The sequence below is a fragment of the Tenrec ecaudatus genome, chromosome 4, assembly GCF_050624435.1.
Source record: "Tenrec ecaudatus isolate mTenEca1 chromosome 4, mTenEca1.hap1, whole genome shotgun sequence".
Taxonomy (NCBI): Eukaryota; Metazoa; Chordata; class Mammalia; order Afrosoricida; family Tenrecidae; genus Tenrec; species Tenrec ecaudatus.
In genome coordinates this window covers 23691373-23718982 of record NC_134533.1, presented here as the reverse complement: position 1 = coordinate 23718982, position 27610 = coordinate 23691373, and the positions used below count along the sequence as shown (strand labels likewise).

The following is a 27610-nucleotide window of genomic DNA, read 5'->3' as shown; positions in this document are numbered from 1 at the left end:
CTCAAGGAGCCATGTGTAACCACTGTCGGCGCTGAGAATACTAGATCCACAAGACTTTACACTGGCCTGTGATCTTCCTGCATTTGGTATCATTGCATGTGTTGAGCGAGTCTGAAGAGGAATTTATAGATTGGTGTCAGACATAGGGGCTAATATCGGACTTATGGCCTTGATCTGGACTGGGCTGGGATGTTTTCTCAATCTTCAATTGCTCTTATTTGTAAAGCTCTTTCTTGTACACATATGAGTGTTTCTGAATTTGTTTCTCTAGTTTAATGGCATTTCTCTTTACCCATTGTGTGTTTCTTAAAAATTGAAGTTTTATAACAACCCTTTGTCATTGAGCAAGTGTATTAGTGCCATTTTCTAACAGCATGTGCTACATAACATTAGTGGCCAGGTGGCACAGTTAGGTAAGCATTGGGTTGCTATTTGTAAGGTCTGTGGTTCAAACCCATCCGTTGCTCTGTGAGAGAAAGTTGAGGCTATCTGTTCCTACCCTATCTTTGGGGTTGACTCAGTGGCAATAGGTGGGTGCTCATTTCATGTCTCTGTATTGCATTTTAGTAATTTCTGGACTACAGTGTAGTATAAACATAACATATATTCACTGGGAAATAAAAATGTCCTGTGGCTTACTTTATTGTTATATTTATTGTGGTGGTCTGGAACCAAACCCACAAAATTTCCAAGGTATGCTATAGGTATATACCATTAACCAAACAGAACCCATAACAGAACAAAACTCATTGCCATCAAGTCCAAGTCAGCGCATTATGACGCTAGAGGACAGAGGAGATCTGCCCCTGTGGGTTTCCCGCGGCTGTAAATGTTCAAGCCCTTTGCCCATTTTTAAATTGGATTGTTGTTTTCATATCTATATTGAAAATCTCAAGTCTGGGTAGAATTTCTTTATCAGGTATGTGATTTGCAAATGTGTTCTCCTTTTAACATGTTTCATAGTATCCCACAAATCCTAGCTTGTTTTTTTATTCTCTTCACAGTATCATATGCAAAACTGAATCTGATTTTAATTTTGATGAAGTCCATTTTATCAGTTTTTTCTTTTTGGTTTATAGTTTTAGTGTTGTTTATATCTAAGAATTCTGCCTACTTCCAGATCATGAAGGTTTTCCTATATTTTTCTCCAAAATTTACTAGTTTTATCTTTTACACTTGGATCTATGATCTATTTTGAGCTTATTTTCCATATAAAGTTTGAGTTTGGGATTCAAAGTTTCTATTAATTTTTTGAAAACACTGTCATTTCTCCATTGAATGCTTTTGTACCTTTTTGAAAATAAAGTATGTATTTGAGGAGGGTTTAAGAAGTTCATGGGAAATGGAATTGTTGAATGACGGTGGAATTTTCTACAATCTCCCTGAAGCTCCTTCATGTGGGGACTGTTTCTGATTTGTGTGGGTGTGTTTTAAACTCTCTTCTGTTCATTAACCTGTCTATCCCTGCGTCAATGCCACTCTCTTTGTGATTTCTACAATTTTTTTCAAAATTACTGTAACTGGTCTATTTCCTTTGCCTTCTGCGATAGTTTATTGTGCCAGCCTGGCCGATATACACAAGTAGGATTAACTGAAGGGCAGAGGGATAAATGGCTCGGTGAGCCTCACCTTGCTTGTTCTGTGCCTCAGTTTAAAGGGGTACACTACCTGTGGGATGCCTAGCCTGTGGACTGTGTCGCTGTAAGTTGAGGTCCCTTTAAGCCCACATGATTGGAATGTTCATCTCTGGAACTGGGGACTGACAGTTGGGGATCTGCCTTGCTGTTTGCTGCCTGGAGATATATAGCCCAGCTCTCTCTACAGAAGGGGACTGGCAACTGGCGGCTCTCAAGCCTTAAAGGACTGCTAGTGTCTCACTGCTTTATAATTTAACTTAATTTCTTGTATTATCTATCTGTATATAATTTAACGGTTCATTTCTTGTATTATATATCTATCTTTTAAAATATATTTATATATAATTACTAGCAATCTGGTTTGTCTCTCTAGAGAACCCTGTCCAACACACCTTCCCATATAAATTTTAGAATCAGCTTATCTATATATGCAAGTTTTGCTAGGTTCTTTATTGTAACCACACTCAATCTGTAGATTATGTAGTTTGAGGGAGAATTAGCATCTTGCATTTGCTTAGTCCCTGATCTTTGAACACACTGTATCCCCTGACTACTGTACAAGTAGTCTCTGCCTCATAAAAGGTTACCATATATACTTATGTATAAGCTGAGTTTTTCAGCACATTTTATGTAGTTTTTGTGGTAAAATTAAGTGCCTTGGCTGATATTTGGATTGGCTTATACTCAAGTGCATACAGTACATTCTGACAACTCCATTACACGTTGGTTGGGATAGAAATTGAATCTCAGTGTCTCTCTTTTATTTTAGTTTTCATTATTATTACCTTGTACGATCAGTATCTTTTAAAATCTGATCTTAATATGTTTTGAGGGGGGTTGGGAACATTACATGTAAACTTACATATATACTTTACTGTAAAACTTAAAAATGCATAGATCATAAAAATGATCCAACAACAAAGAATTGGATGACATTGCAGTAGCCACCCCATTTGTGGGCGACCCTGTATCATCTGGATCATGCTTGGCTATGGGGTGGCGCTTAGTCAGAAAATCAGTGGGAGCTGTCTGGACGGTCCTGTTCTCTTCTTTTTCATTTATGTTTGCGGTACTTTTTGAAGCTGCCTCAGATATGAAATTTCATTTTTCAGATTACATAGGATATATCTTTCAAAATGTATCCAATAATATGGAAAAGCAAATCCAGTAAACATGCCTTATCTTCAAATGTAGGTTGCTTCTTAAACCTGGAAATGACCAACTCCCTAAAAGAAGCTTTTTAGGTTACGTGGCCAATTTGGACTTCTGAAAACATGGCCACCATATGCCACGGGATGGACTGGGGAAGAAGCATAGTGTTTGTTGCCCTCTTCTCCCATTACTCATCCCTCCTCCTCTGGTGACACCATTTGAAATGAAGCAGGATCTGCATACGGAGAGTAGTCTAAAAGTGAAATTACATTTTTATGGACGTTTAGTGATCTCTATAAACTTTATTTTTTATTTATTTTACTCCAAACTTTTTCTAAGAAGAATATATGTATTTTGAATTCCTGGGATAAGCAAAACACCATCTACTTTCTTTGTTAGAAATCCAGATCCCCTCCTTAATTAGCACCACCATCTAATTTGCTAAATATCATTCTTGTGTCTCTTGACCGCTTGCTGGAACCAACTAGGGCTGGCAATCCTCTCGGGGCTTTCTTTAGCTGTAAATGCCATCAGGCCTGCCTGTTAAAGGCAGTGGTGGGAAATGGAGTGCTGTTCATTTGGCAATTAGCAAAGACTGGTGAAGTAAAGAAAACTATCTTTCTGATATTTTTCCTTAAGAATCTGGGGACTCCGAATTTAGCTATAAGCCACGAGATTGATGTGTTTATCTCTGGGGGTACTCTCTGTTTAAATACTTTGGGCCACGCTCTTAAATTATTCCTTGTTTTGTAACATACAAGATCCTTGAGATAGCTAAAACAGTGGTTAGGAAATTCTGTTGTGGATTGAAGATCCTCCACAAGCTTCATTGACTAATGAATAGAATATTTGGGCAGTCCATAAGCAAGCAGATTAACTAGTAGAGCAAGAAGCCCTATGTCTGTTAGTTCCCTCTCTACAGGAAGAGGGATGTAGTCACTTAACAAGTGGTTCCATTGGCTTCTACTATGTTTGTTTTCCAGATTTTTTTCAGTTTCTTTTCCCAGAAACCAACCAAGAGTCTTTAATAACACTAGATGGTATTCATCTAGTGGATGTTGACACATTGGGTGGTTTAAACCAAAGCAGAAGGGATTGTTTTTTGGTCAGTTGCATTATTCCTATCGAGAGCTTACTACTTTGCTTTTTGCTTTTCTGTTGTTGTCAACCCATTAGAGAAACAACCTGCTCATATTTGTTCTAGGCAAACCTTCCATCATCATTGGCCCCAAAGCCTCTTGAGGACCGAAGAGCACCTGGTCATTTTGGAAGTCTCTGTCCTCACTGAGTCTTATCTCCGCAGGCTCCCTAAAGCCCCACTCCCTTTTCCCTGCAGCACCTTCAAGCATTTCTGCATGGCTACCCACTCTTTTCTATTATACCTCCTCCTCCTGCCTTACTGAATACTGGATTTCTCAGCTCACAACTCTAAGAAGGAGCTTTATTTCAGAGGAGAAAGAGGCCCCCATATGTGGCCTATTATATCCATATCAACTTGCTTACCCTTTTCAAACAACTATTGTCTTTTAATAGGGTCCTGCCTGGCAGGGGGAGTCCTTAATTCCTGCCATATAAGAATGGGCAGCTTGAGTTACACCAAGCTGCAGTTCGGTGCTCTGATCAAAAGGCCTCTGTTGTTTTTAGTTTTTTTTCCCCCTCCTTCCTTCTCTCTTTCTGTATCCTGGACTAATAATTCAGCACAGCAAGGTTGTTCCAGGCTTTGAATGGAGAGCTGAGAGTGTTAAATTACTGACCTGGAATAAAAGAGGACTGGGGGCTCTAAGAAAGATAAAGGGATTCCGGCTCGTGAAGTGCAAGCCCAGCAACCTCCCTTCTTAACAATATTATTTTTGTTAATCCTCTCTGTCTCCAAAAGCCCTTTCTGGGACAAGGAAAGATCTCCTGCCAGAGAAATTAGATTAGCTACCCAAGGACATCTTCTGAGAATTGTGATCCAGGTGCTAGCAGTTCATGGATAACTGTTCTTTCCGTCTCCCCACCTTGCCAATAGTTCACCCTTTCTTGCACTGTTCCCCTTCACTCAAATATCTTCATGATATTTCAGCTGAAAAGTGATTGATTTCCCACACAGGGATTTCAGACATGTGGAAAACAGGTCAGATAGCCCCCAAATATCTAGAAAATGTGACATCATCTCATTAAAGGCATTTTCATGCCGTTTACATTTCCAAATAATATTAGGCAGACCTTCCCACACTTGAACAAGAAAAAAACTGCCCCATTGTGATTGAACTTGACACCGCCACACTATATTGAGTCTTCTAAAGAAAGGCATTTCCATTTCTTCATGCTTTGCCAAAGCTGGCTCACACATATCCTGTGTAAAAATTATCTCTTCAAGCCAGACATCATGTATATCCTCGGGGAAAATATTGACTTCCCAGAACTTACTTTTTTTAGCAAAGTCCCTGAAACCAACGTTGTTTGTTTAGTTTTTCTCACAGAAAAGTAATAACAATAATTAAGTTTCCTTTACTGTACTAGGCATTATATAAAACACATCATTACCACATTTAATCTTTGGCCACCTTATGTAGTAAGCATTTCTATGATAACCATTTTATACACACACACATATACATAAGCATACACATGTGAAATGGTTATATATATATATATACATATATACATATGAACCCTGGTGGTGTAATGGTTATGAGTTGAACTGTGATCCGCATGGTCGGCAGTTTAAAACTACCAGGAACTCCATGAGAAAAAGACTGGGCTTGGGCTCTCAGCCCTGTGCCCCCTACACCTGTAAACAGTTACTGGGGGGTGCTATGAATTAGCATTGACTCAATGAAAGTGAGTTTGGGATGGAGATATATAGAGAGAGATATAGATCGAGATATAAATAGATACCCCCCCCAAAAAAACCCAGAATCCCCCCCCAAAGCTGTGTATTTACAAAACAACCTTTTTTACAAAACAACCTTAACACCTTCAAAGTACTCTCCATTACACTTAATATATTCGTCAAATCTGCAATTCCATTCTTGGAAAAAATTTTCAAACTCACCCGTGTGAATGGCTGATCACACCTTCCTCGTTTTTTTCTTCACCTTTTCCATGTCTTCAAATCGCTGTCCTTTCATGTCCAATCACAGAAACAAAGACGTCTCAAGGAGTGAGGTCAGGTGCATGAAGCAAGAGAAGCATGATGTTTTAGGCCAAAAACTGGTGCATTGAGATGGCGGGATGAGCACTTGCATTGTCGTGTTAGCAAAACCAGCCCCTGCTTGCCACAAATCAGGCCATTTATGTCACACATTGTTATCTAATCTTTTCAGAACCTCTAAAAGTTTGATTAACAGTCTGACCTGGTGGAACGAACTCCAAATGCACGACGAGTTGACATTTTCATCCGTTGACAGATGTCCAGAACAAGGTTGATCATCAATCAACATTTTACCTGTTTTGAAAAGAGAAAACCACTCGTACACTTGAGTTTTTCCCAAGCGCTGTCCTTGTCAGCTGTGTTCAACATCACAACAGTTTCTGCGGTATTTTTCCTGAGCAGGAAACAAAATTTCATAGCCATACACTGTTCTCTTAAATCACAAAAAATGAGATTAGTGTAAAACTGCTTTTATGAAAAAATTCACTGTAACCAGAGAGAGCCTTCCCAGGTGATGCCACTGGGTGCTTTAACTCAGAGTGAGTTGTTCAATGCTTGCCTATTGGGAAAACTGTGTACTATATAAGCTCCACTCTCCCCAGCACAATTCTGGGGGTTTTTTGGGGGGGGGTACCCCCTCATATGCATGTACACACACACACACACACACAATGATTGAAGTGCTTGGCCTTAAGTTACACAGCCAGGGAATTCTGAGATTTGCTCCAAACTTGTGCTTCTTAAGCTTTTATGTGATTGCCAGTCACTCTGTTAAAATACGGATACAATTATCAAAGAACAAAAAATCAAATCATTGTGAATGTGCTGTGTGTGGAATGGGGACCCAAAGTCCATTTGTAGGCAACTGGACAGCACCTTATGAAAGGGTTGCGGGGAGGAGACGAGCCAGTTGGTGCAGGGCAGCAACAATGAAATATACAACTATCCTCTAGTTCCTAAATGCTTTCACCACCCCACCACCCACTATCATGATCTATCAATTCTACCTTACAAATCTGGCTAGACCAGAGGATGTACACTAGTAAAGATAGGAACTGGAAACAGGGAATCCAGGACAGATGATCCCTTCAGGACCAGTGGTAAAAGTAGCGATACCAGGAGGGTGGGATGGAAAGGGGGAACCGATTACAAGAATCTACATATAGCCTCGTTCCTGGGGGGTGAACTACAGAAGAGTGGGTGAAGGGAGATGTCAGACAGTGTAAGACATGACAAAATAATCATGAATTATCAAGGGTTCATGAGGGAGGGGAGATCAGGGAAGGGGGGAGGAATGAGCTGATTACAAGGGCTTAAGTGGAGAGCAGATGTTTTGAGAATGATGAGGGCAATGAATATACAAATGTGCTTTACACAATTGATATATGTATGGATTATGATCATAGTTGTATGATTCCCCAATAAAATGGTTTTTTTTAAATTACAGATGCAATTTCAGTAGGTCTTGAATGAGGCCTGAGGTTCTGATTCTTACATTTGATCTTAACCAAAAGGCTGAGAAGAGACAAGACTCTGTTTCTAGCAGATCTCAAAATGATACCCGTGATCCTGTCCCAGTCCACACTTTGAGCTGGTAGACTGTAGTCATGTTGTTATTCTTCTGCCAGAGTCACTTTTAAAGGAAAGTTTGATCATAACCTCCAATTTCTAAGTTCATTAGGTGATTCTTTATCCTTACTGGGTATTTGATGCTGCTCAAAATTTAATTAATGTCCAGTTCCTAATATCCATTGCAATGGCTACACAGAAACTCACAGACAAAAGGGCTTTTTTGTTGTTGTTTTTAATCATTTTATTGGGGGCTCATAGACCGCTTCTCACAATCCATATATCCATCCATTGTGTCCAGCACATTTGTACATTTTTTTTTGTGGTTATTCCCCCTAAAGAGGGCATTTTATTTTCTAGCTATTTACACTGAATTTGAGGTGCCAAATCCAAGTGAGGGGTTTCTCCTTTTTTTTTTTTTAATTTTTTTTTTTAACAATTTATTGGGGCTGATACAATTCTTTTCACAGTTCATACATATACATACATCAATTGTATAAAGCACATCTGTACAGTCTTTGCCCTAATCATTTTTTTCTCTTTTCTTCTTTTACATTTTATTAGGGACTCAAACAACTCTTACCACAATCCATACATATACATACATCAATTGTATAAAGCACATCCATATATTCCCTGCCCCAATCATTCTCAAGGCATTTGCTCTCCACTTAAGCCCCTTGCATCAGGTCCTCTTCCCCCCCCCCCATTCCCCCCTCCCTCATGTGCCCTTGGTAATTTATACATCGTTATTTTGTCATATCTTGCCCTATCCGGAGTCTCCCTTCCCCCCTTCTCTGCTGTCCCTCTCCCAGGGAAGAGGTCACATGTGGATCCTTGTAATCAGTTCCCCCGTTCCAACCCACTCACCCTCCACTCTCCCAGCATCGTCCCTCACACCCTTGGTCCTGAAGGTATCATCCACCCTGGATTCCCTGTACCTCCAGCCCTCATATGTACCAGTGTACAGCCTCTGTCCTATCCAGCCCTGCAAGGTAGAATTCGGATCATGGTAGTTGGGGGGAGGAAGCATCCAGGATCTGGGGGAAAGCTGTGTTCTTCATCGATACTACCTCACACCCTAATTAACCCATCTCCTCTCCTAAACCCCTCTATGAGGGGATCTCCATTGGCCGACACTTGGGCCTTGGGTCTCCACTCTGCACTTCCCCCTTCATTTAATATGAAGCAAATGTGGTGAAGAAAGCTGATGGTGCCCGGCTATCAAAAGAGATAGTGTCTGGGGTCTTAAAGGCTTGAAGGTGAACAAGCGGCCATCTAGCTCAGAAGCAAAAAAGCCCACATGGAAGAAGCACACCGGCCAGTGCGATCACGAGGTGCCCAAGGGACCAGGTATAAGGCATCATGCAAAAAAAAAGATATAAGTGTGTGTATGTATGTGTATATATGTGTATATGTATATATGTATGTGTATATATGTATATATATATCACATTTGTACATTTGTTGCCCTCATCATTCTCAAAAAATTTGCTTTCTACTTGAGCCCTTCGTATCCGCTCATTTTTTCCCTCCTTCCCCACTCCCCGCCATGAACACTTGATAATTTATGCATTATTATTTTGTCATGTCTTACACTGTCCGACGATGTCTTCCTTCACCCACTTTTCTGTTATCCATCCCTCAGGGAGGGAGTTATATGTAGATCCTTGTAATCAGTTCCCCCTTTTGACTCCAGCTTCCTTCCACTCTCCTGGTATCGCCACTCTCATCACTGGTCCTGAAGGGATCATCTGTCCTGGATCCCCTGTGATAAAGTCTAAGTCTTTGATGGCCAAAGCATTTGTATGAAGCTTCTTTCACTCCTCAGCCTAACTCACATGAATGATCTTGAATAAAAACAGAGGATATGGTTGGAGAATTACTTGCTAGACTTTGAACCAAGAGAGTTGGTCTATTTAACACCTCCAGCTCTGTTTTATATATATATATATATGAGCCCTGGTGGTGTAGTGGTTATGCGTTTGGGCTATGGTCCACAAGATCAACAGTTCCAAACCACCAGCTCACTCTCAGGAGAAAGGCTGGGCTTTCTACTCTGTAAAGGTCGTTGTACCCTGTCCTATAGGGTCACTGTGAGCCGGCATTCACTCAATGGCAGAGTGAGTGAGAGCTCTGTAATGGTATTGTCTTGGGGAAGGAGTATATAATGTTTCATTCACTGCCATGGAGTGAATGTTCACTGCAGTGTGAACATTTGCAACGTGAGCTGGCAGGATGACAGAGCTTTCGGCAGTGGGTAGGCAGAGGGGAAGTTCATGTGGGCAGACACAGATTCTGGTGCCTCACCTGCAACATTGACCTCATCTTCAGTAACAGAAGAAAAAGAGTGTAGACATGGTGAGCCTGTGGACAAAGGAGATAACGGAGTGGAGAGAGGCAAAGAGCCGAAGAGATAGTAATGCTACATTCAGAGACCACAGAAGAGAGACTGTGAGATGGAACAGAAGCTTAGCTGTAAGAGATCCAATGTAGCATTCCAAAAAGGCACATCTGAGTTCAGAAATTTCTGTGTCAGGAGAGAGGATTGTCCCCAGAGAGACCATGACAATACTATGGCTCTGGTAGGGAAATTAGGCAAACTCCTTCCTGGAAGCTCTGTCATCCAGAGTTGTGCTTAGAGGCCTGGGGAAAGGGCTCAGGGACTTTGTAAGAATGAGACAAAACTAGAGATTTATGGTAACTGTCACTAGGAAATATTCAGAAGACAAGAAATGGGTTATATCCAGAAACCTTGATACAGTGAAGGTCTCCCTCATTTTGAAGCATCTTTCATATGCAGACCTACTTCAATGTACTTAAAATATAAAGTACAAATTTGTTTCCTATTTGTGTGTTGCATATGAAAAGCACCTCCTGAATTGCTCCATTGCCTGAATTTAAAATTCTAACCTTCCATAAAGGGTGTTTATGGTAACCTTCTGCCAGTGCTCTGAGCATTGAGTCCCCATCCTGCAGCCCAGGTGTTTGCAGTCCCTACCGGCCTGGGAAAACCAGTCTTATAGAAGGATGTTCCTTCCCATTTGGGTTTCAAGTGGTTAGCAGATGTTAGTGAATCATTTTGATTCTCTACTGACACTGGGAGGTGGGGAAGGAGCTGACGGAGTGGGAGCAATTGGAGTTCACCATAGCGTGTCAGATCCTTAGCAGTAAGTTTTGAAGTTTTTGAGGACTTAGGAAGAGAACTTGAAACCGTTTTATTTACTCTGTCAGGGCATCAAAGTGAATTATAAGGAGATAAAGATCTGTTGGCAAACAGTATACTTTCAGGGAAGCCTAGCCTTTTTGAGGAGAATGTGTTTGGCTAGCACCTTATCCGGAAACACGGTCCCATAACCTTAGCGCCAGCCCAGGGTGAGACAAGTGCCCTTTGAAGAAGATTCTCTCTGGGGTTTCCTGACAGAGGAATCGATGACGTAACCCAGGAATGAAAGGCCAGCCTGTCGAGCCATCCCATGAATTTCTTCTCTTTTTCACTCAGTAAAAGATGAGCTCGTGGGTGTCATGGTTGAAACCAGAGCTCCGCTGTTAGGGATCACAGCTCAGAAAACTGCTTCGGTATGAATAGGGTGACCCAAGAAACCACAAATTTAGGAGCCCTGGGGGAGTTCACTTTGCTTTTGCTGTTGCAGCTACTAGGAACCCCCTCCCCACAGGGATGACGCTTTCCTCACAAAGCAGTTCATCTATTCCCCATAATGACTTAAGCCTGCTGGGTTTCTTTCTAAACTTGGAGGGGTTTTGTTGCTGTTTTGTCTTCAACTATAGCTGTTGGGCAGTCATTCCTACTCTAGCTAGCAGTGGCAGTGGGAAGATGAAGAGGCATACACATGAGAGGAGCCCACACGCAGTGTGACAGGTGTCTGTTTTCCATACTGTTGACACTTACTCCTTCCTGGTCAGCAAATAAACCATTTCCTGATGATATTGGTACTAGGAAGCGATAACTGACATGTCTATACCTGCCTGACCACAGGAAAAAAAAAAACAAAAAAACAAAGAACCTACAATTGATTAACCCAACCATTAACCTGAAGCAGGCAAAACTCATTCCAAGTGCACCAGTGAAAACCACACCTCGACTGTTTTCTCATTGGATACAGGATCATATCATCCGCTTCTGTTCCTGTTAACAAGCATGTCATATGTTGGAAGAATGGCACGATAGACAATGCCAGCCCTGCAGAAAATTAGAAGTTTGTAGAAGTGCTGTCTTTTTCGTGCCGAAATGTCTTTACAGTATTGCTACAAGAAAGAAGAGTAGGAGAATGCAAGGGGACGGAAGGTTCCAGGGTGGGTGGTGGTGGTGGGAGGAGGAAGCAGGGCAAGGGTGCCGTGAGCAAACAATGCCAGGGATATGGGAACAACTAGGGAATTAAAATCAACTATGCCAGAGGGGAATAGGGACTCTGGTGAGGTTGGAGCTACAGTAATCTAGCTGATAGGAATTTATTGAGAGGCAAATGAAGGGTACCTATGATAGTGGGACAGAAGGAAGATAGAAGGAAACAGGAAAGATCTAGGAAGCAAAACCATTGATAGAGGTAGAAGCCTAGTTGTATACATATGTAAATAAATGTGCAACATATGAACAAATGTGCTTGATACAATTGATGTATGGATTGTTATAAGAGCCCCCAATAATTTTTTTTAAAAAAGAAGAGTGTGTGAGGTAAGTTCTGCTCAAGTAGGTAATCACACCTAGTCTGGGCTCCTGAGGCATGCCAAGGTGGTAGGTACCACTGATTTCCCTTATCACATCACACTGCCAAAATGTGTCAGAGAGGCAGTGGGAAGAAAACATCCATGGCCTTTAGGCTTCATCTGCATTTCCCAAGAAAAGAAAGACTAAATCCAGGGATTGGTAGGAACAAATCATGCCACAGGAAAATGACTTTAGAACTCAGAATTTTCTAAACATTTACTTTCTGTTTAAGTCCTTGGTATCAGCTCTTTTTTCCTTCCCTACCCCCTCCACCCTTGTGACCCTTTGGTAAATTATAAATTATTGTTTTCATATCTGACACCAATCACTGTCTCCCTTCTCCCACGTTTCTGTTGTTCGTCCCCCTGGGAGGGGTGGGGTGGCGTGTGTGTGTGTGTGTGTGTGTGTGTGTGTGTGTGTGTGATGCATTGATCACTGAGATCGGTTCCCTCTTTCTCCCCTTTTCTTCTCACCTTCCCCCTACCCTCTTGGTATCGCTACTCCCATTTCTGTTCCTGAAGAGTGTATCTGACCTGGATTCCGTGTGTTGTGAGCTCTTTTCCTCCCCAGCTTATATGTTTCCCTCGAGCCAGAACTGAAAGGTAGGCCTGTGGTTATGATTAATGGGGAGTGAAGGAGCCTTAAAGAACCAGAGGAATATTGTGTGTTTCATCGGTGTTATACAGCGCCCTGGTTAACGCATCCCTTCCTGGTGACCCTTCTGTAAGGGGGTGTCTTATTGTCTACACATGGGTTTGAGGTCCCTGCTCCAATACCCCGCTTTCTCAACAATATGTTATTTTGTTTTGAGACTTCTAGTACCTGTTACTTGATTCTGTCATCACCTCATGGTCTCACAGGCTGATGTACTTCTTCCATGTAGGCTTCTTACTTCTCTGCTGTTCTGCCCACCTATCTTTCCACTTGCCTGAGCAGCAGGAGCAGGCCAGCCTCACAGTCCCCATTGCAGTAACCACTGTCACTAGGGAGAAATAAAAAACAAAACGACAGATTTGGGGCCTCTGCTCAAGCCCTCCCTCAACTCAAGAACACTTGGTTCTAACAACCTAGAGTTGTTTAACTTCAAGTCTTTAAGACCCCAGATGCTATCTCTTTTGATAGCGGGGCACCATCAGCTTTCTTCACCACATTTGCTTGTGCACCCATTTGTCTCCAGCGATCCTGTCAGGAGGGTGAGCAATACAGAATGCTAGGTGGGCAGAACCACAGGTGAGGAATACAACAATCTCAGATTCCTCCCTCCTTGCCCTGCTTGCAATTGCTCTGTTTCCACCACCGCTGCTGCTGCCAGTACCTCTAACTTCTCCCAGTAGTTCCAGCAGCAGTAGCAGTGGCGATAAGCATGTCTGGAAGCAGGCTCTCATAAGGTTTTCATAAAGGTGTTTACAAAACGTCCAAGTCACATAACATTGTATTTCACAAAATGAAGCAGGCACATTATGCAACACAGACCTCTACTAACAGAACACAGTCCACTCTAATGAGCTGAACTGGTATTAGAAAGATAAAGGAGGTAAGAGAAGAACCTAAGAAGACGCTGAACTTCCATAATCCAAGTCTAGGCTCAGTGACCATCTTCAGTTGGAGTACCTGGAGGGAAGGGAGTGTTGTGGGCGTAGTAACTCTTGGATCAGTAATCTTTTGCTTTTTGGCACACCAAGAATGAGTTGGAATAGTTTAATATGGCCATAGTTTTCCTTTATTACTTCTTTATATGGAATATGAATGGATAATTATATAGATTTACTACAATATGTGCATTTGATGCTGGGAGAGTGGAGGGTGAGTGGGTTGGAAAGGGGGAACTGATTACAAGGATCCACATGTGACCTCTTCCCTGGGAGAGGGACAGCAGAGAAGGGGGGAAGGGAGACTCCGGATAGGGCAAGATATGACAAAACAAGGATGTATAAATTACCAAGGGCATATGAGGGAGGGGGGAAATGGGGAGGGAGGAGGGGAAAAAAAAGAGAATCTGATGCAAGGGGCTTAAGTGGAGAGCAAATGCCTTGAGAATGATTGGGGCAGGGAATGTATGGATGTGCTTTATACAATTGATGTATGTATATGTATGGATTGTGGTAAGAGTTGTATGAGTCCCTAATAAAATGTAAAAGAAGAAAAGAGAAAAAAAAGAAAAAAAAAAAAAAGAATGATGAGGGCAATGACTGTACAAATGAGCTTTACACAATTGATGTATGTACGGATTGTGATAAGAGTTGTATGAGCCCCCAATAAAATGAGGGAAAAAAAAGAAATAATTGGGAAAAAAAATATATGTGCATTTGAATCCTTGGATGTCTGAGTGATGATTGGCCATTCTTTTCTTTCTTTCTTTTTTAAATTAATTATTTTATTGGGGGCTCTTACAGCTTTATAACAATCCATACATCAATTGTGTCCAACTCATTGTTCATATGTTACCATTTTCAAAGAATTTCCTTTCTGCTTGAGCCTTTGGTATTAGCTCCTCTTTTTCCCTTCCCTCCCTACCCTCCCACCCTCATGGACCCCTGATAAATTATCTTACACCATCCACTGTCTCACTTCACCCACATTTCTGTTTTCATCCTCCTGGGGTGAGGGTTATTCATCAATCATTGTTGACTGTTCCCCATTTCTCCCCCTTCTCTCCACCCCCATTCCCCTCCCCCACTTCATATCGCTACTCCTATTACTGTTCCTGAGGGGTTTATCTGTCCTGGATTCCATGTTCAGAGCTCTTACCTGTACCAGTGTACATGTTCCTGTCTCGCCGGATTTGTAAGGTAGAACTGGGTTCATGATAGTGGGATGAGGGGGAGGAAGCATTAAAGAACTAGAGGAATGTTGTGTGTTCCACTGGTACTATGCCGCTCCCTGGCTGACTCGTTCGTTCCTTGTGACCCTTCTGTGAGGGAATGTCCAATTGTCTACAGATGGGCTTTGGATCTCCTCTCCAACCCCTACCATTTGCATCAATATATTTGTTTGTTTGGGATCTTCTGATACCTGATCCAGAGGAAACCTTGTGATCGCACAGGCTGGTGTGCTTCTTCCATGTGGGCTTGTTGCTTCTCTGCTAGATGGCCGCTTGTTTAACTTCAAGCCTTTAAGACCCCAGACTCTATATCTTTTAATTGCTGATTACCATCAGCTTTCTTCACCACATTTGCTTATGTACCCATTTTGACTTCAGTGATCAGATTGGCCATTGTTCAAAGTAATTTAAATCAAGTGTACCTTTTTACTGTGGAGTTCTGGTGGCATATAGATTATATGTTGGTCAGCAGTTTGAAACCACCAGTCGGCCGCTCTACTGGAGAACGGTGAGGCTTTCTAGTCCCTTAAAGAGTTATAGTCTTGGTAACCCACAGGAGCAGTTGTACCTTCTCCTATAGCGTCAATGGGAATCATTGTTGAATCATCGGTTGAGTGGGACTCAACCTCATGGCAGTGTGTACCTTTTTACTAATTAACACCCAAGATCAAAGTGCTTGCCTGGAATTGTCATAAACTAATTCCTAGAATTCACGTCTTTAATTTCAGGGAAAAAAACATGCTATTTAATGGAATTATGTGTGATTTTCTTTTGTAATTATAGCCTATGTTACTAGGTGAGAAAATATAATATTTCATAGCTTGATATGTTTACAAAGGAATGATTGGAAAATCATTAATTTTAACACTGTTCTTGTTATATTTGCATATATATTACTAGGGAAAATTATCCTAGCGTTAAATATTAGGCTATAATCCTGAGATATTTTCTTGTAAAAATTAATTTAAGAAATATTTGTAATCAATGATTATCTCTTAAGATATAAAAAAGTTATTCACAACAAAATGTTAATGGCCCTGATGCTCTTGTGCCCAGAGGATCTCTAGAGACCCTGAACATTTTACTGATGGCAACATAAAAAGGAATCATTAGGTCTTTATGAATTGAATGAAATAATATCTATAGTATACAATCTAGATAAAAGGCAGTCAGAAACTATGCAATTGTTGCAACTTTCTATAAATTTAAAATTGTCTAAATTTACCAAAATTAAATCCTCAAGCATAAAATAACCAACAACTTAAGAAATGAAAGAATTAGCTCAGTGAAATTTGAATACTGGTTTTGAAGACGTCTATTTAAGGTGGACACATAATAACCTTCTAGGAGGCCTGGTGGCATAGTGGGATTTCATGCAGCTTGCTGACTACAAGGCCATATACATTCTGATTCAACTCATCCAATACAATCTCCTCAATGGACCTTGACTTATCCCACTCCTCCTTTTGTTTCCTGTTTCTACTTCTCCTTCTTTCCCAACCTTCTGTTCTTGAGTAAGCACTGCCTTTTCCATCCAAGATGATTGATGGCCCTGACGTGGCCTGAGCCCAGTCCCAGACCTGAATGGTATGGGATATATTCTTGAGAGGTCCTTCACTGTCCACCAGACCAGTACGTCTTGTTCCACATTTTTTTCTCCCATTCTATCCAGGACCTTCTAAAGCAGCAGTTCTCAACCTGGGGGGCCAAATGACCCTTTCACAGGGGTCACCTAAGACCATATTTCCAGCAGTCTTAGGAACTGAGACACTGCTCCTCTATCCATCTCTAGGCAAGTCCACCCACATTCAAATACGCCCACATACGGGGTCACCACAAAAAAGAGGAACTGTATTAAAGGGTCGTGGCATTAGGAAGGTTGAGAACCACTTATTCTAAAGTGACCCTCTTCAGAGTGGTCAGTAGGTAACCAGGTACCATCTAGTTCTTCTGGTCTGAAGGTTGAGGAGACTGATTTTCATATGGTCCATTAGAGCCTTTGGGCTAATTACTTCCATGTATCTTTTGATTTTCATTCTTATTTTAGAGAAGCCAATAGTTGCACCTTATTTGGGTGCTCATGAACTTTTAAGGCCCCAGTCACTGCTCATCAGAGTAGGCTGTAGAATACTTTTTGAGAACTTTGTTATGCCAATTGACCTTATTGTTCCCCAAGACTATTGTTTGATTCCCTAGGCCCAGCAACTTGTTCCCTCAAGGTATTTTGTTCTGTCTAAAAAGTTTTCATAACGTTGCCACCACATTCATGAACACATTTGCAGCAAAGGTAAATATACAACATACATAAATAACCTAGATATACTTGTGGGTCTCCTCCCACTTTTCCTCCCCCACCTGCTCTGTCTGTACATCTAGCCAGGCACTTACTCACAGATCACCACTACTGCTGGATTGCACACGCACACGTACATGTACACATATACATACACACACACACACACATAGATCCACAGCATTTGCCTTCTTGCAAGCCTCCCAATAGTTTGCCCTCCTGCCATCCTGTTTTCCTAATCTCCCTCTTATTGTCCATTGCCTCTCCTTGTCTACCTGCTAGCCTGTGACTTCTTGAGGAACTCTTTAGTTCAGCTAAACGGGAATTTTATTCAGACAGTAATAACACACACAATTTTAAAGGGCACAGTCATGTGTAGAATTCATATGAATTCATCTATGGACCAGGAACAAAGCAGAGGCACAATGAAGGAATCAAGAGGGGCCCAAACCACAGGCACCTGCACTCGGGATTCAGAAGCAGACATCCCTAACAGCACACTCACTTCTTGTGGAGTAGTGGAGACCCAAGTATCACACACAGGCCTCTACCACACCCACCTCTTTAAAGAGACCCCAAAACGGTTTTGACTGCTGCCACACATGTGGCATATATAAAACTGCCTGGGGCATAGGGGAAACAGACAGGCAGGCATGCGGCCAGATTTTAGTGGCCCACGTGGGCTTGGGTTCAGTGACAGTCCTGTAATAGGCCCTCAGTATCATCAGGAAGGAGCCTTAAGTCATCCAGTGTAAAACCTGGTTCTGGTCCATCCCCAGGAGAGAAAGAGTGGAACCCTCCCATGTACAATAAGTTTGCACACTATAATCCCAAAACATGTGAGAACTGCTGCTGCGAACGACGGCCAATAAGCCCAGTAGTCAAAACACACATTTACTCCAAAGGAAATCAAACAAATTGCACTATTTTAAATTGACTTTGAGTTTAGCCTCTTTATGAGGGAGATAAGGATGGAATGGTGGCTATTTAAGAGGAACAGCCACCCATCCCCAGAAACCTGCGAAACAGCAGAAATGAAATGACCATGTCAGTTACCTATTGTCTCTCTCCGTAAGCAGTTAGGTATTATCACCATGCTGGTCACCTGCCGCCTTGATCAAACATTTTCAATCATTCTTGTTTCCAATTAAGTGTGGATGTTATTGGTACGACTTCTCTAAATACAATCATAATTTCCTTTAACTTCTTCAATGTTGTATGCCCTTGCTCTAGCAGTTCATTTCATAAATTTCTTATGGTGTCGAGTGAGAGGTTCAGCCAGAATTCTGAGGGCACAAATCAGGACGTTCTGCACACTTCACTCTCATTAGTTCCTGTACAGCCCAGACCTAGATGCCAAATTTCCCCCCTTAGGGTAGGAAGCACCCTTTGGGATTCATTCTTTGCTGGATAACTTTACAAATTGAGGCTGGAATGATAGCATTTCAGACTTCATTTGCTGGAAATGTGGCCTACCCCATTTACCTGTAACAGTTCATTTGCTTTATTTTTCATTTTCCTTTGCTCAAGACGGCAGCACTGCCATGAACTGCTTGGACTGGTTAACACTTTCATTGCTTTTTGAAAACATTTCTTCTACTCTCATCTTTCCCCAGCCATTGTTCTCATAGTTGTCAGAGAAGTACAGTCTAAGCTAGCTTTCCATGGGAGAGGAGTATCAAATTTGTGTTTTCATATAACATTATTAACAGAAGAAGCTAATTTTATCTAAATGTAGGAGAAACTCAACCCAAACCCAGGACTTAGACCCAGGACTTAGTGTCAACCTTATAGGACAGGATTTAACTGCTCCCTGGGGTTTCTGAAGAAGCTCTGGTAATGTCATGATTATGCTGTGGGCTACTAACTGCAAGGTCAGCCATTCAGGAACCTCTGGCAAAAGGTGAGGTGTTCTCCCCTCTTAACGAGTTAGTCTCAGAAACTCACTGGGACCGCCCTGCCCCATCCTATGGACCATGGCAGTGAGTTTGGTTTGGTTTGGGGGTTTCGGAGCAGCCCTACCTTCTCTCTTGAATTGACTGGTGAGTTTTCATTACCATCTTTTCAGCGAGCTGCCCAGCTGTACCACCAAAACCTAACTAACCTCACTGCCATCGAGTCAGTTCCAACTCGGAGTGACCCCATAGGACAGGATAGAACTGCCCCCATGGGTTTCCAAGACTGGAACTCATTAAGGGAGTAAAAAGGCTCGTCTTTCTCCCAAGAAGGGCCTGGTGGTTTCAGATCACTGACCCTGCAGTTAGCAGTGCCATTTGTTATCCATTGCCCATGAGGGCTGCTCCAGGCCCTGCTAAATGTAGCTTACTGTCTATTGAAGACAGGTGAGACCCTTCTGAAGTTAGGAGAAGGGAACTACAATAGGTGACTCCCGAAATGTTGCCTTGCTCCCTGTTAGAGAGTCAGTATCTGCTTACATTTTTCCCTTTTAAATGGCAAATAAATGAAAGCTGCCTTTTGAAATGCCAATGCGTACAATCTTCCGTTTAAGATCTGCTTCTCCACAGAGATTGAGAGATGTTCCACCTGTGAGTGTCCTGTCAAGGATGTAGGAGTCTACTGGAACCTGAGGTCTGCCTTTGGTAGGGACGTCCCAGAGTAGCTGCCAATCCTCCCGTGGAATGTCCATTTTTAAATTTCTCTAAGCTCCTTTCCTTCCTTGGCAGAAGAACCCAGAGGCTATGGAATGTGTGTTTTCCTTTTCTCAGGCCCAGCTTAAACTCTGACTCAATTGAGCCTTGGAACTTTGCTTCATATTCTCGTTGTTGTTGTTGTGTGCTATCATGTTGGCTTCAACCCATAGCGACCCAAAGCATAACCAAAGGAAAACACTGCTCATAATTACGCCCCTTCTTCCCTCACAGATCCTCTTTAGGGGCCACCTTCTAGCCATGTTCTTTGGGACAGATCCTTCTTGTTTCCCTACATCATTCTGTGGTGGAACTGTCTGTATCCTTTGGTACCAGAGATCCGTGTTGGGGTTAATGTCAGGGTTTGGAGCAGGTAATATTTGTTCTACCCTCAAACTGGACAGTCCCGTAATGTCCCTGTACGCCTTGTCTTTCTCAAACTGGACAGTCCCGTAATGTCCCTGTACGCCTTGTCTTTCTTATAGCAGCTGGCATAGGTCCGACAGCGTAAAGAAAGAAATGTGAATCTGAAGGCAGTAGGACAAGGGGCTTTAAAATGCTCATGGAAAATGGAATAGAAAGAAAATGGAATTTTTCCATGAAATTTTCACAGCTTTCCTTCTCCCTGGATTGTCCAAAAAAGACACATCCAGTAAAGACTAGAAAATTCCCCTCTATATGAAGAGCTCCAGTGACTGATGAAACGGCCTCAGTGTGTGTTTGTAGGAGGTGGGGAAGAGACCTCCTCATGGACTTTGTCTATTGATGGTTCAGTGGTACATTGAGGGGAAAGCACCTCTCCCTTTTTCCTTTCTTTAAAGAGGTCTGTCTGGCCTTTTCTTTCTGATGCCAACCTTCTGGAACTATTGATCTAATGGTGATTTCTTGATTTCTCTTATTGCAGTTTTAACAGTGTATGTCAAGGAACTCATATCCTCTTTCGGGAATTCAACTTCATCCAAGCCACACCCCACAACAGGGCATCCTTCTTACGGGCCTTCTGGAGGTGCTTCAGAACTGTGGGCAAAAATGGCGGTAAGTCTCCCCAAACTTTGTGAGTCTGCCTTCTTCTTCCTTTAAGTACTGGTGGCATGCAGGCGGTCCAGGGCTCTGGGGATACCTCCCTTTTGAGGTACTCCCATCCATGTTCCGTTAGAGCTACTACCTCCCGAGTCCTACGTCACCAGCATCACCACTCTATTGCCAAGAGCCACCCACTCACTCCTTGCCGCAGCTTTGTGTGCACAGAGTGTCCTCTCCATCTTCTGACTCATGAAACAGCATTGGAAAGGCGAAATAAACTGGTAAGGTCTCCCAGTAAGTCAGTCAGCTACCTTCACACTCAGGCAGTGTGGCTGCAGAGCCCCAGCTCTCAGCAGATAAGAGAATACCATGAGGTCAATACAAGACACAGAGAAAACCCAAAGGAGGAAACGCCTTCTTTAGAAGAAGAATGGGGGCTCTGTTATTGGAAAGGGGGAGAGAAGTGGATTAGAAAGTGTCTTCCTCAAATCCAGCTGTCTGATCTAAGGCAGCGACTTTCAACCTGTGGGTCGCGACCCCTTTGGGGGTTGAGCGACCCTTTCACAGGGGTCGCCCAATTCATCACAGTGGCAAAATTAGAGTGATGAAGTAGCAACGAAAATAATGTTATGGTTGGGGGTCACCACCCCATGAGGAACTGTCTGAAAGGGTCGCGGCTTGAGGAAGGCTGACACCCCTGATGTTAGGTGAGAAGGAACAGCAGGCACTATTCCTGTGGATAAAGGAGAGAAGATCTTTCTTGGTGGCGAGATTACCGTGTGCTGTGTTGTCGAAGCATTAAAGACCCTAGAATTGTTAGGATACAGTAGCCCAGAATGACTAGCGCATAGGTGCTCCAACTTCTTTTGGCCTACTTCCCCTTTGGAGAAAAGAAATGATTAGCATCCCCTTGTCAATGAAAAACATTTGTACTTTAGCCCATAATCAAGAATAAAGATTAGGCACCTGCTTTTGCAGCCCCCTGCCACCCCGAATTGCACCCACCAGGGCTGGCATCGCCCGCTTTGGGAGACACACTGGGATAGAGCATGGAGTTTATAAGGCAGTTTAAGAGAACTGAGCCTATAAGGGAGCAAAAGACTAGTCATGAAAGACTACTTTTTGTCACGATAAAGAAGAGGGATTTTATTCTGTAGGCGTTGCTGAAAGGATCTGAGAACGGAGAATCACGTGATGATCTGAGTTCTAGGAGCTCACTCTAAACTAAAGACAGTGTCAAAGAAGATGGCTTAGACCTTAGAGGGCCAGACAAGAAGCAGGGAACAGAGTGTAAAGACTCTTGGCAATAGTTAAGGAGAGTGATACAGGAGCCAAAACTCAGGCCTTCCCATTGGAGACTTCCCGTTTGGCACTTCCAGAGACCAAATCTACGGGATTTAGTGATTGGATTTGGCATGTGACAGGAAGAGAGATTTGTTAGGGGAAATGATATATGTTGAGTGTTTGAAAAGTTGAAGTTTCTTGTTCTGAACGTTGAAATTTTATTAAGGACTAGAAATAGAGGTCTGATTCGGGGGGTTGGGGATTTGGGGAAGTGAAATAGTTTACTAAGATTTTCAAAGCACCATAAAATCCTTGCGAAAAGAGCCATGTTTTGTACTTTTAGACAATGCAAGTCATTCATATGTGTGTAGAGACTTGGTCTGTCACCTTAGAAATAGATTCCGAGGAAAATATTAAGACAAACCCTGTTTGGAAAGAGTGCTGTTACATGGAGGGGAGTACGACTGATGCCATGAAATAAATTGGGTATAAATTGTTGAATGGGAAACAAATTTGCTCTGCAAACTTTCACCCAAGCCACAATGAAATACAAAAACTTTTTAAAGCTCTGACTAAACATGGCTTTATTGAGACCTCTTCTTGGTGATTTCTATCGGGAGGTCCTTGTAGAAAATGGCTCTAGATCAGCAGGGGTCGAACGACCCTTTCACAGGGGCCGCTTGATTCATAACAGTAGCAAAATTGCAGTGATGAAGTAGCAATGAAAATAATGTTATGGTTTGGGGTGGGGGTCACCACCACATGAGGAACTGTATGAAAGGGTCGTGGCATTAGAAAGATTGAGAACCACTGCTCTAAGTCCTTCCATTCTGAATATCAAAATAGATTAAATTGCTCCATAATTTTCAGACTTAGAATCCCTACATCAAACCCTTCTTCCATTTGTGTTTTCATGGGCTTGTTCTGATTCCTGCCGTCTTACCGTGTCCTTGCAGTGAGTCCTGGGACTAAGTGTCTATAGTGACTCTACTTTACAGGAGAGGAAAGCTTCAATGGTTTGTTCCTCCACCAGCAAGTAGTTCTGTTAAGTTTCCCAGGTGCCTGCTTCCTTTAAATATGTAAGACTCTCCGCTATGTTTTAAGCAGTGCGACAGTTTATACATTGCTAGTGAATTTTTTCCCCTAAAAATCATTCTGCCTCCTACCTCATTGGGTCATTTCAGCTATCCTATGAAACAAGTAAGGAAGGTTTTCTTGTCCCCATCTTATACAAAGAACGATCGTGTGAACTTGCACAGGCAACGGTTGGACAGTGAGTTGCAGAACCCAGATTTACCAGGACAGTGTTCTAATATGCTGTTTCTTTTTTTTTTTTTTTAGAACTGGTTTATTTATTTATTTTAATTTCAAAATTTATTATGAATTGGGAGTTAATAGATATAGCTTAGCATTCCATAGTTCAATCATGTCTAGCAGAATTGTACAATTGCTTCCGTAATGCTGTTTCTTTTATTTCCACCTCAGTCACTGCTTCTGTGACATCTAACTCCAGAGACCATTGCTTTACACAGTTGTGCAAAAAGTTCTTAGTGTACCGAGAACAGCTTCATTTCCTTAACAGAATTTATCCACTAAGAGGTGACAACTATTGGGGACACAATTTTAAATGAACTCAGAAAAACTCTTATCATTGGTCTCTAAGTAAACAAAACTGGGAGCTGTGGGTGTCCGTGGAAAGACTGTACTAGTTTATGAAAGCCTGCTGGTCGAAGGTTGAATCAGTCATTAAATCTTTAGTGAACATCCTCCATGGAGGTTAAAGACGAGTGCACACAGTGAGAGACAGACTCTGGTTTCTGTGCCATAGCACGCGACGACAGTTATGGAAAACCAGCATTCAGCTCTCCCCAATTCTTCTGATTTAGAAGGGAAGCCTCCTCAAGGATTTATTGACCATCACAAGGGATCCATATAGCATGTGGACTCTAAGCAGATGTGGGTTTCTTTATCTCGGAATAGCAGCTGCCATGATTCATCCATCTGTGGAAGGAATGCAGCCCCAGACACCCGCCACCACCCCCCCTCTGCTTTCTCCCTGTGCCATAAACAAGACCTAGATTTTATGTTGGATATTTATTATTATGCTTCTTAACCACACAGCCTCTGGTTTCTTAAGCCCACAGGCAACATTCATGTCTAGGTGAGCTTAGATCTCTGCTCACAGACTTTTAATATATTCTCAGTTCCTTCCAGGAACCCCATAGCATCTTTCAGTCCCAGAATGTGTCAGTCCCCACCTTTAATTCAGAATGAGTAAAATCTCTTGGAGGCCAGAGTCCAAAGGAAAAGATTTATTAAGCCCCATTTTTCCAATTAGAGTGCCAAGGACCAGACTCACTTGGTGCAACTGCTGCTGTTGTTCTCCTGCAGGTAACTTCCTTAGAACATCGTGTATATCGTCTCGCGTGATCAAGGGAAAGCCAGCTCTTCTGGGAGGCAGCCAGAGAAGAGCCAAGTGCCAGCATCACAGGTCTCAAAACAAAGCCACCTGTAAAAAATTAAGGGCCCTGGTCCCCTCTGGCAAGAAACATTTTATTCCTGTTTTAACAAGTACAGGGATGTGATGACATTTCCACATGTCTGGGGACCTTATGGTGCTAATTTTCCTGTTTGAATTTCTGATAGCCTCCTGAAGGCTAAAAAAAAAAAGAACTCCTGCCTAGTGAGACAACTCTAGACAGCTGCTAATGAACGGTATCTATTCAGATGTACCATAATCGGCCAGGAAGGTTCAGCTTCGCACTTGGGTGTTTCTTCCAATGGGAAGAAGAAATAAAAACTAAGCTGAATTTTCTAAATCTGGCAAAGAGCTGAAATTCCTTTGAAATAAATCTTTACTTCTGTTGAGTAATGTTGGTTCATAAGAGCCTTTTTCCCAGAATATATTTTCAATTAAAATTTACTTTGGAGCTTTGTGCTTTTACCAGCTTTACAAATAAATATTTCCGGTAATCGAAAAATGGTTGGGCTCTTCTTCTTCTGCCTACGAAGAAGTACCTGGCTAAGTGAATTGCCTTCCTTCCATAAACAACTGGAAACTCTGACAAACTCCCAGAAACAACCATTTCCAAACATTGGACAACCCTAGAACTGATCTACAAGTAACTTTGCTACGTGTTGCTGTGTGCTGTTATCAAGTCAGTTCTTAGTTGTCATGTGTACAAAAGAATGAAGCACTGCTTGGTCATGTGCCATCTTCACAATTGTTCCTTTGTTTGAGCACCGTGTTGCAGTGCAGCCACTGTGTCGGTCTAACGTGTTGAGGGTCTCCCTCTTTTTTTCTTACCCTCTACTCTACCAAGCATGATGTTCTTCTCCGGGGACGGGTCTCTTTTGATAGCACGGCCAAAGTTCATAAGAAGAAATCTGGATATCTTTACTACTACTACGTCTTCTTCTTCTTCTTTTCTTGATAAAGACTATCATCTGTGTCTCTTAACCAAAGGGAGGGAAGCCAGAATAGTGCCCATTCCAAGCCAGTCCATCCTCCAGTCTACCCACCTAGACCAAGCTGCCAAGGACCCTAGAGAACAGTAGACAGGTCACTCCTCCCTGCTCCCACTCCAGGCAAGCTCCTAGGGAGCCAGGACCCAGTGGGTGTGAAAGAGGAAGTCACTGGGCAATGACAGAGGTCAAGGAAGGAAGAATGAAACAGATCCGGTGGGCAGACGGGCACAGTGAGATGCCACGCCCCCTCGCTCTAGGTAGGGAAGGCTAAGTCCCCAAATTCAGCCCCAGAAGCCCAACCGAGCAGAAGTACAGACAGGTCCAAAAAAGAAAATAAACTCTTATTGTGAGGGGCAGGGGTGGTCCAAGGTCAAGAGTCAACTCAGCATAAGAGCAGCCCTTGTCAGATGGATGCTGGTCCCGCCTTTGGGCCTTTGCCTGGATACCAAGTTCACTAATGCGTAGAGGAGAGTCAGAGGATCTGTCCTGTGGTAAAAGTCTGGTCCAGAGCTCTCCCAGGCATGCCGCAACCCGTACAGCCACTGGATCACTCAGGTGTTGCATTCTCTGATCGACACACCATAGAGAACTTGGGCGCGGTCTTGGTCCTCGGCAGTGTCAGAGCTCCAGCAGGAACAGGCCCTCTCAGAGCTGCCTGGCCCAGCTCTGGGTGGACGTCCATTCTGCGGACCGAAGCTGTGCTAAGGAATGGCTGTGGAGGGGTCCCTGGGAGGCTGTGCCAAAGTCCGTCTACCCCCAGCTTGGGGGACGGCGGGGGCGGGTTGCTGGCCTCGTCTGGAGACAAGGACTGTCACACAAATTGATGAGGCTGCTAAGGATGTCCAGGGTCAGCTGGGGCTAGTGGCAAGGGCCAGACAGGGTTTGGCAATTAGGCGTGAGTACGGCGACGAGCCCCAGGACTGAAGAGGGGCTGCTTGGACAGCAGGAGCTGCACAGACTCTTGTCGGCCTCCAGGTGCTCCAAGCACCACCATCTGCTGGCCGCCCCAGCAGGTAGCCAGGGACCTTGATCTGCAGGTGGAAAGATAGGACCAGGTAGGTGAGGGACCCAGGGTCCAGCATGGCCATAGGCATATGTGGTAGTTATATAATCATTTGTCAATTTGAGGATTAAGAATGTAGGGGTAGAGTCTAGCCTGTCAATCAGATCAGAGCCAATGAGGCCTCTGTGTGGGTATGTCCTTCTCCTGAGAATTCTGGGAAATCAGGTACTTCCTCCTTGGAGGAGGGAGACACCTCTCTCTCTGCTCACATCCTGGGAGACATTGCAGCTGACAAGACACATGGAACTACCCTGCTGTCCTGAGCCGGACAAGCCACATGGATGCAACCAGACCTCTGAAGCCGGAAAAACCAGAGAGACGCTTGCTAGCACTGAGATGCTTACAATACCACTAGACCCAATGACTTTCTACCCACTGACTTGTGATCATCCTGCATTTGGCTTCATTGCATATGTTCTGTGAGTCTGAAGAGGACTTTATAGATTGATATCAGGCATATGGGCTAATATCAGACTTATGGCCTTGGACTGGACTGCGTTGGGGTGTTTTATTAATGTACATTTGCTCTTTTATATAAATCTCTCTCATATACATATGCATCATATACATATGCATGTTTATGAATTTGTTTCTCTAGGCTACCCAGACTAACATAGCATAACCCAAGGGCATTCACCTGAGGCGTCTGGAGAGATGAGATAGATGCAGGCAGAAAGTTTGCAGCTGGACGCCACCGGCAATGGCAGGAGCCCAAGGATCCTCACCCCTGGGTACAGGTCTTGGCGAGGTGGAGAGCGAGGAGCCAATGTAGCCCGGGAGGCCCCAA

The 27610-nt window shown here is 43.0% G+C and overlaps 1 protein-coding gene and 1 non-coding gene across 3 annotated transcripts in view; both read left to right on the top strand.

Annotated features, from left to right (window-relative positions):
* Positions 1-27610, top strand: part of CSTPP1 (centriolar satellite-associated tubulin polyglutamylase complex regulator 1) — a 205836-nt gene that overhangs the window by 90080 nt on the left and 88146 nt on the right. For both annotated transcript variants that reach the window (XM_075545770.1, XM_075545771.1), the window contains exon 3: positions 20890-21020. In XM_075545770.1, coding sequence (XP_075401885.1) covers positions 20890-21020 — 131 coding nt within the window. The remainder of the gene's footprint in view (positions 1-20889; positions 21021-27610) is intronic.
* On the top strand, positions 11433-11490 carry LOC142447611 (small nucleolar RNA SNORD49). Its single transcript, XR_012784281.1, has one exon. It is a non-coding gene; the product is annotated as a small nucleolar RNA SNORD49 (small nucleolar RNA).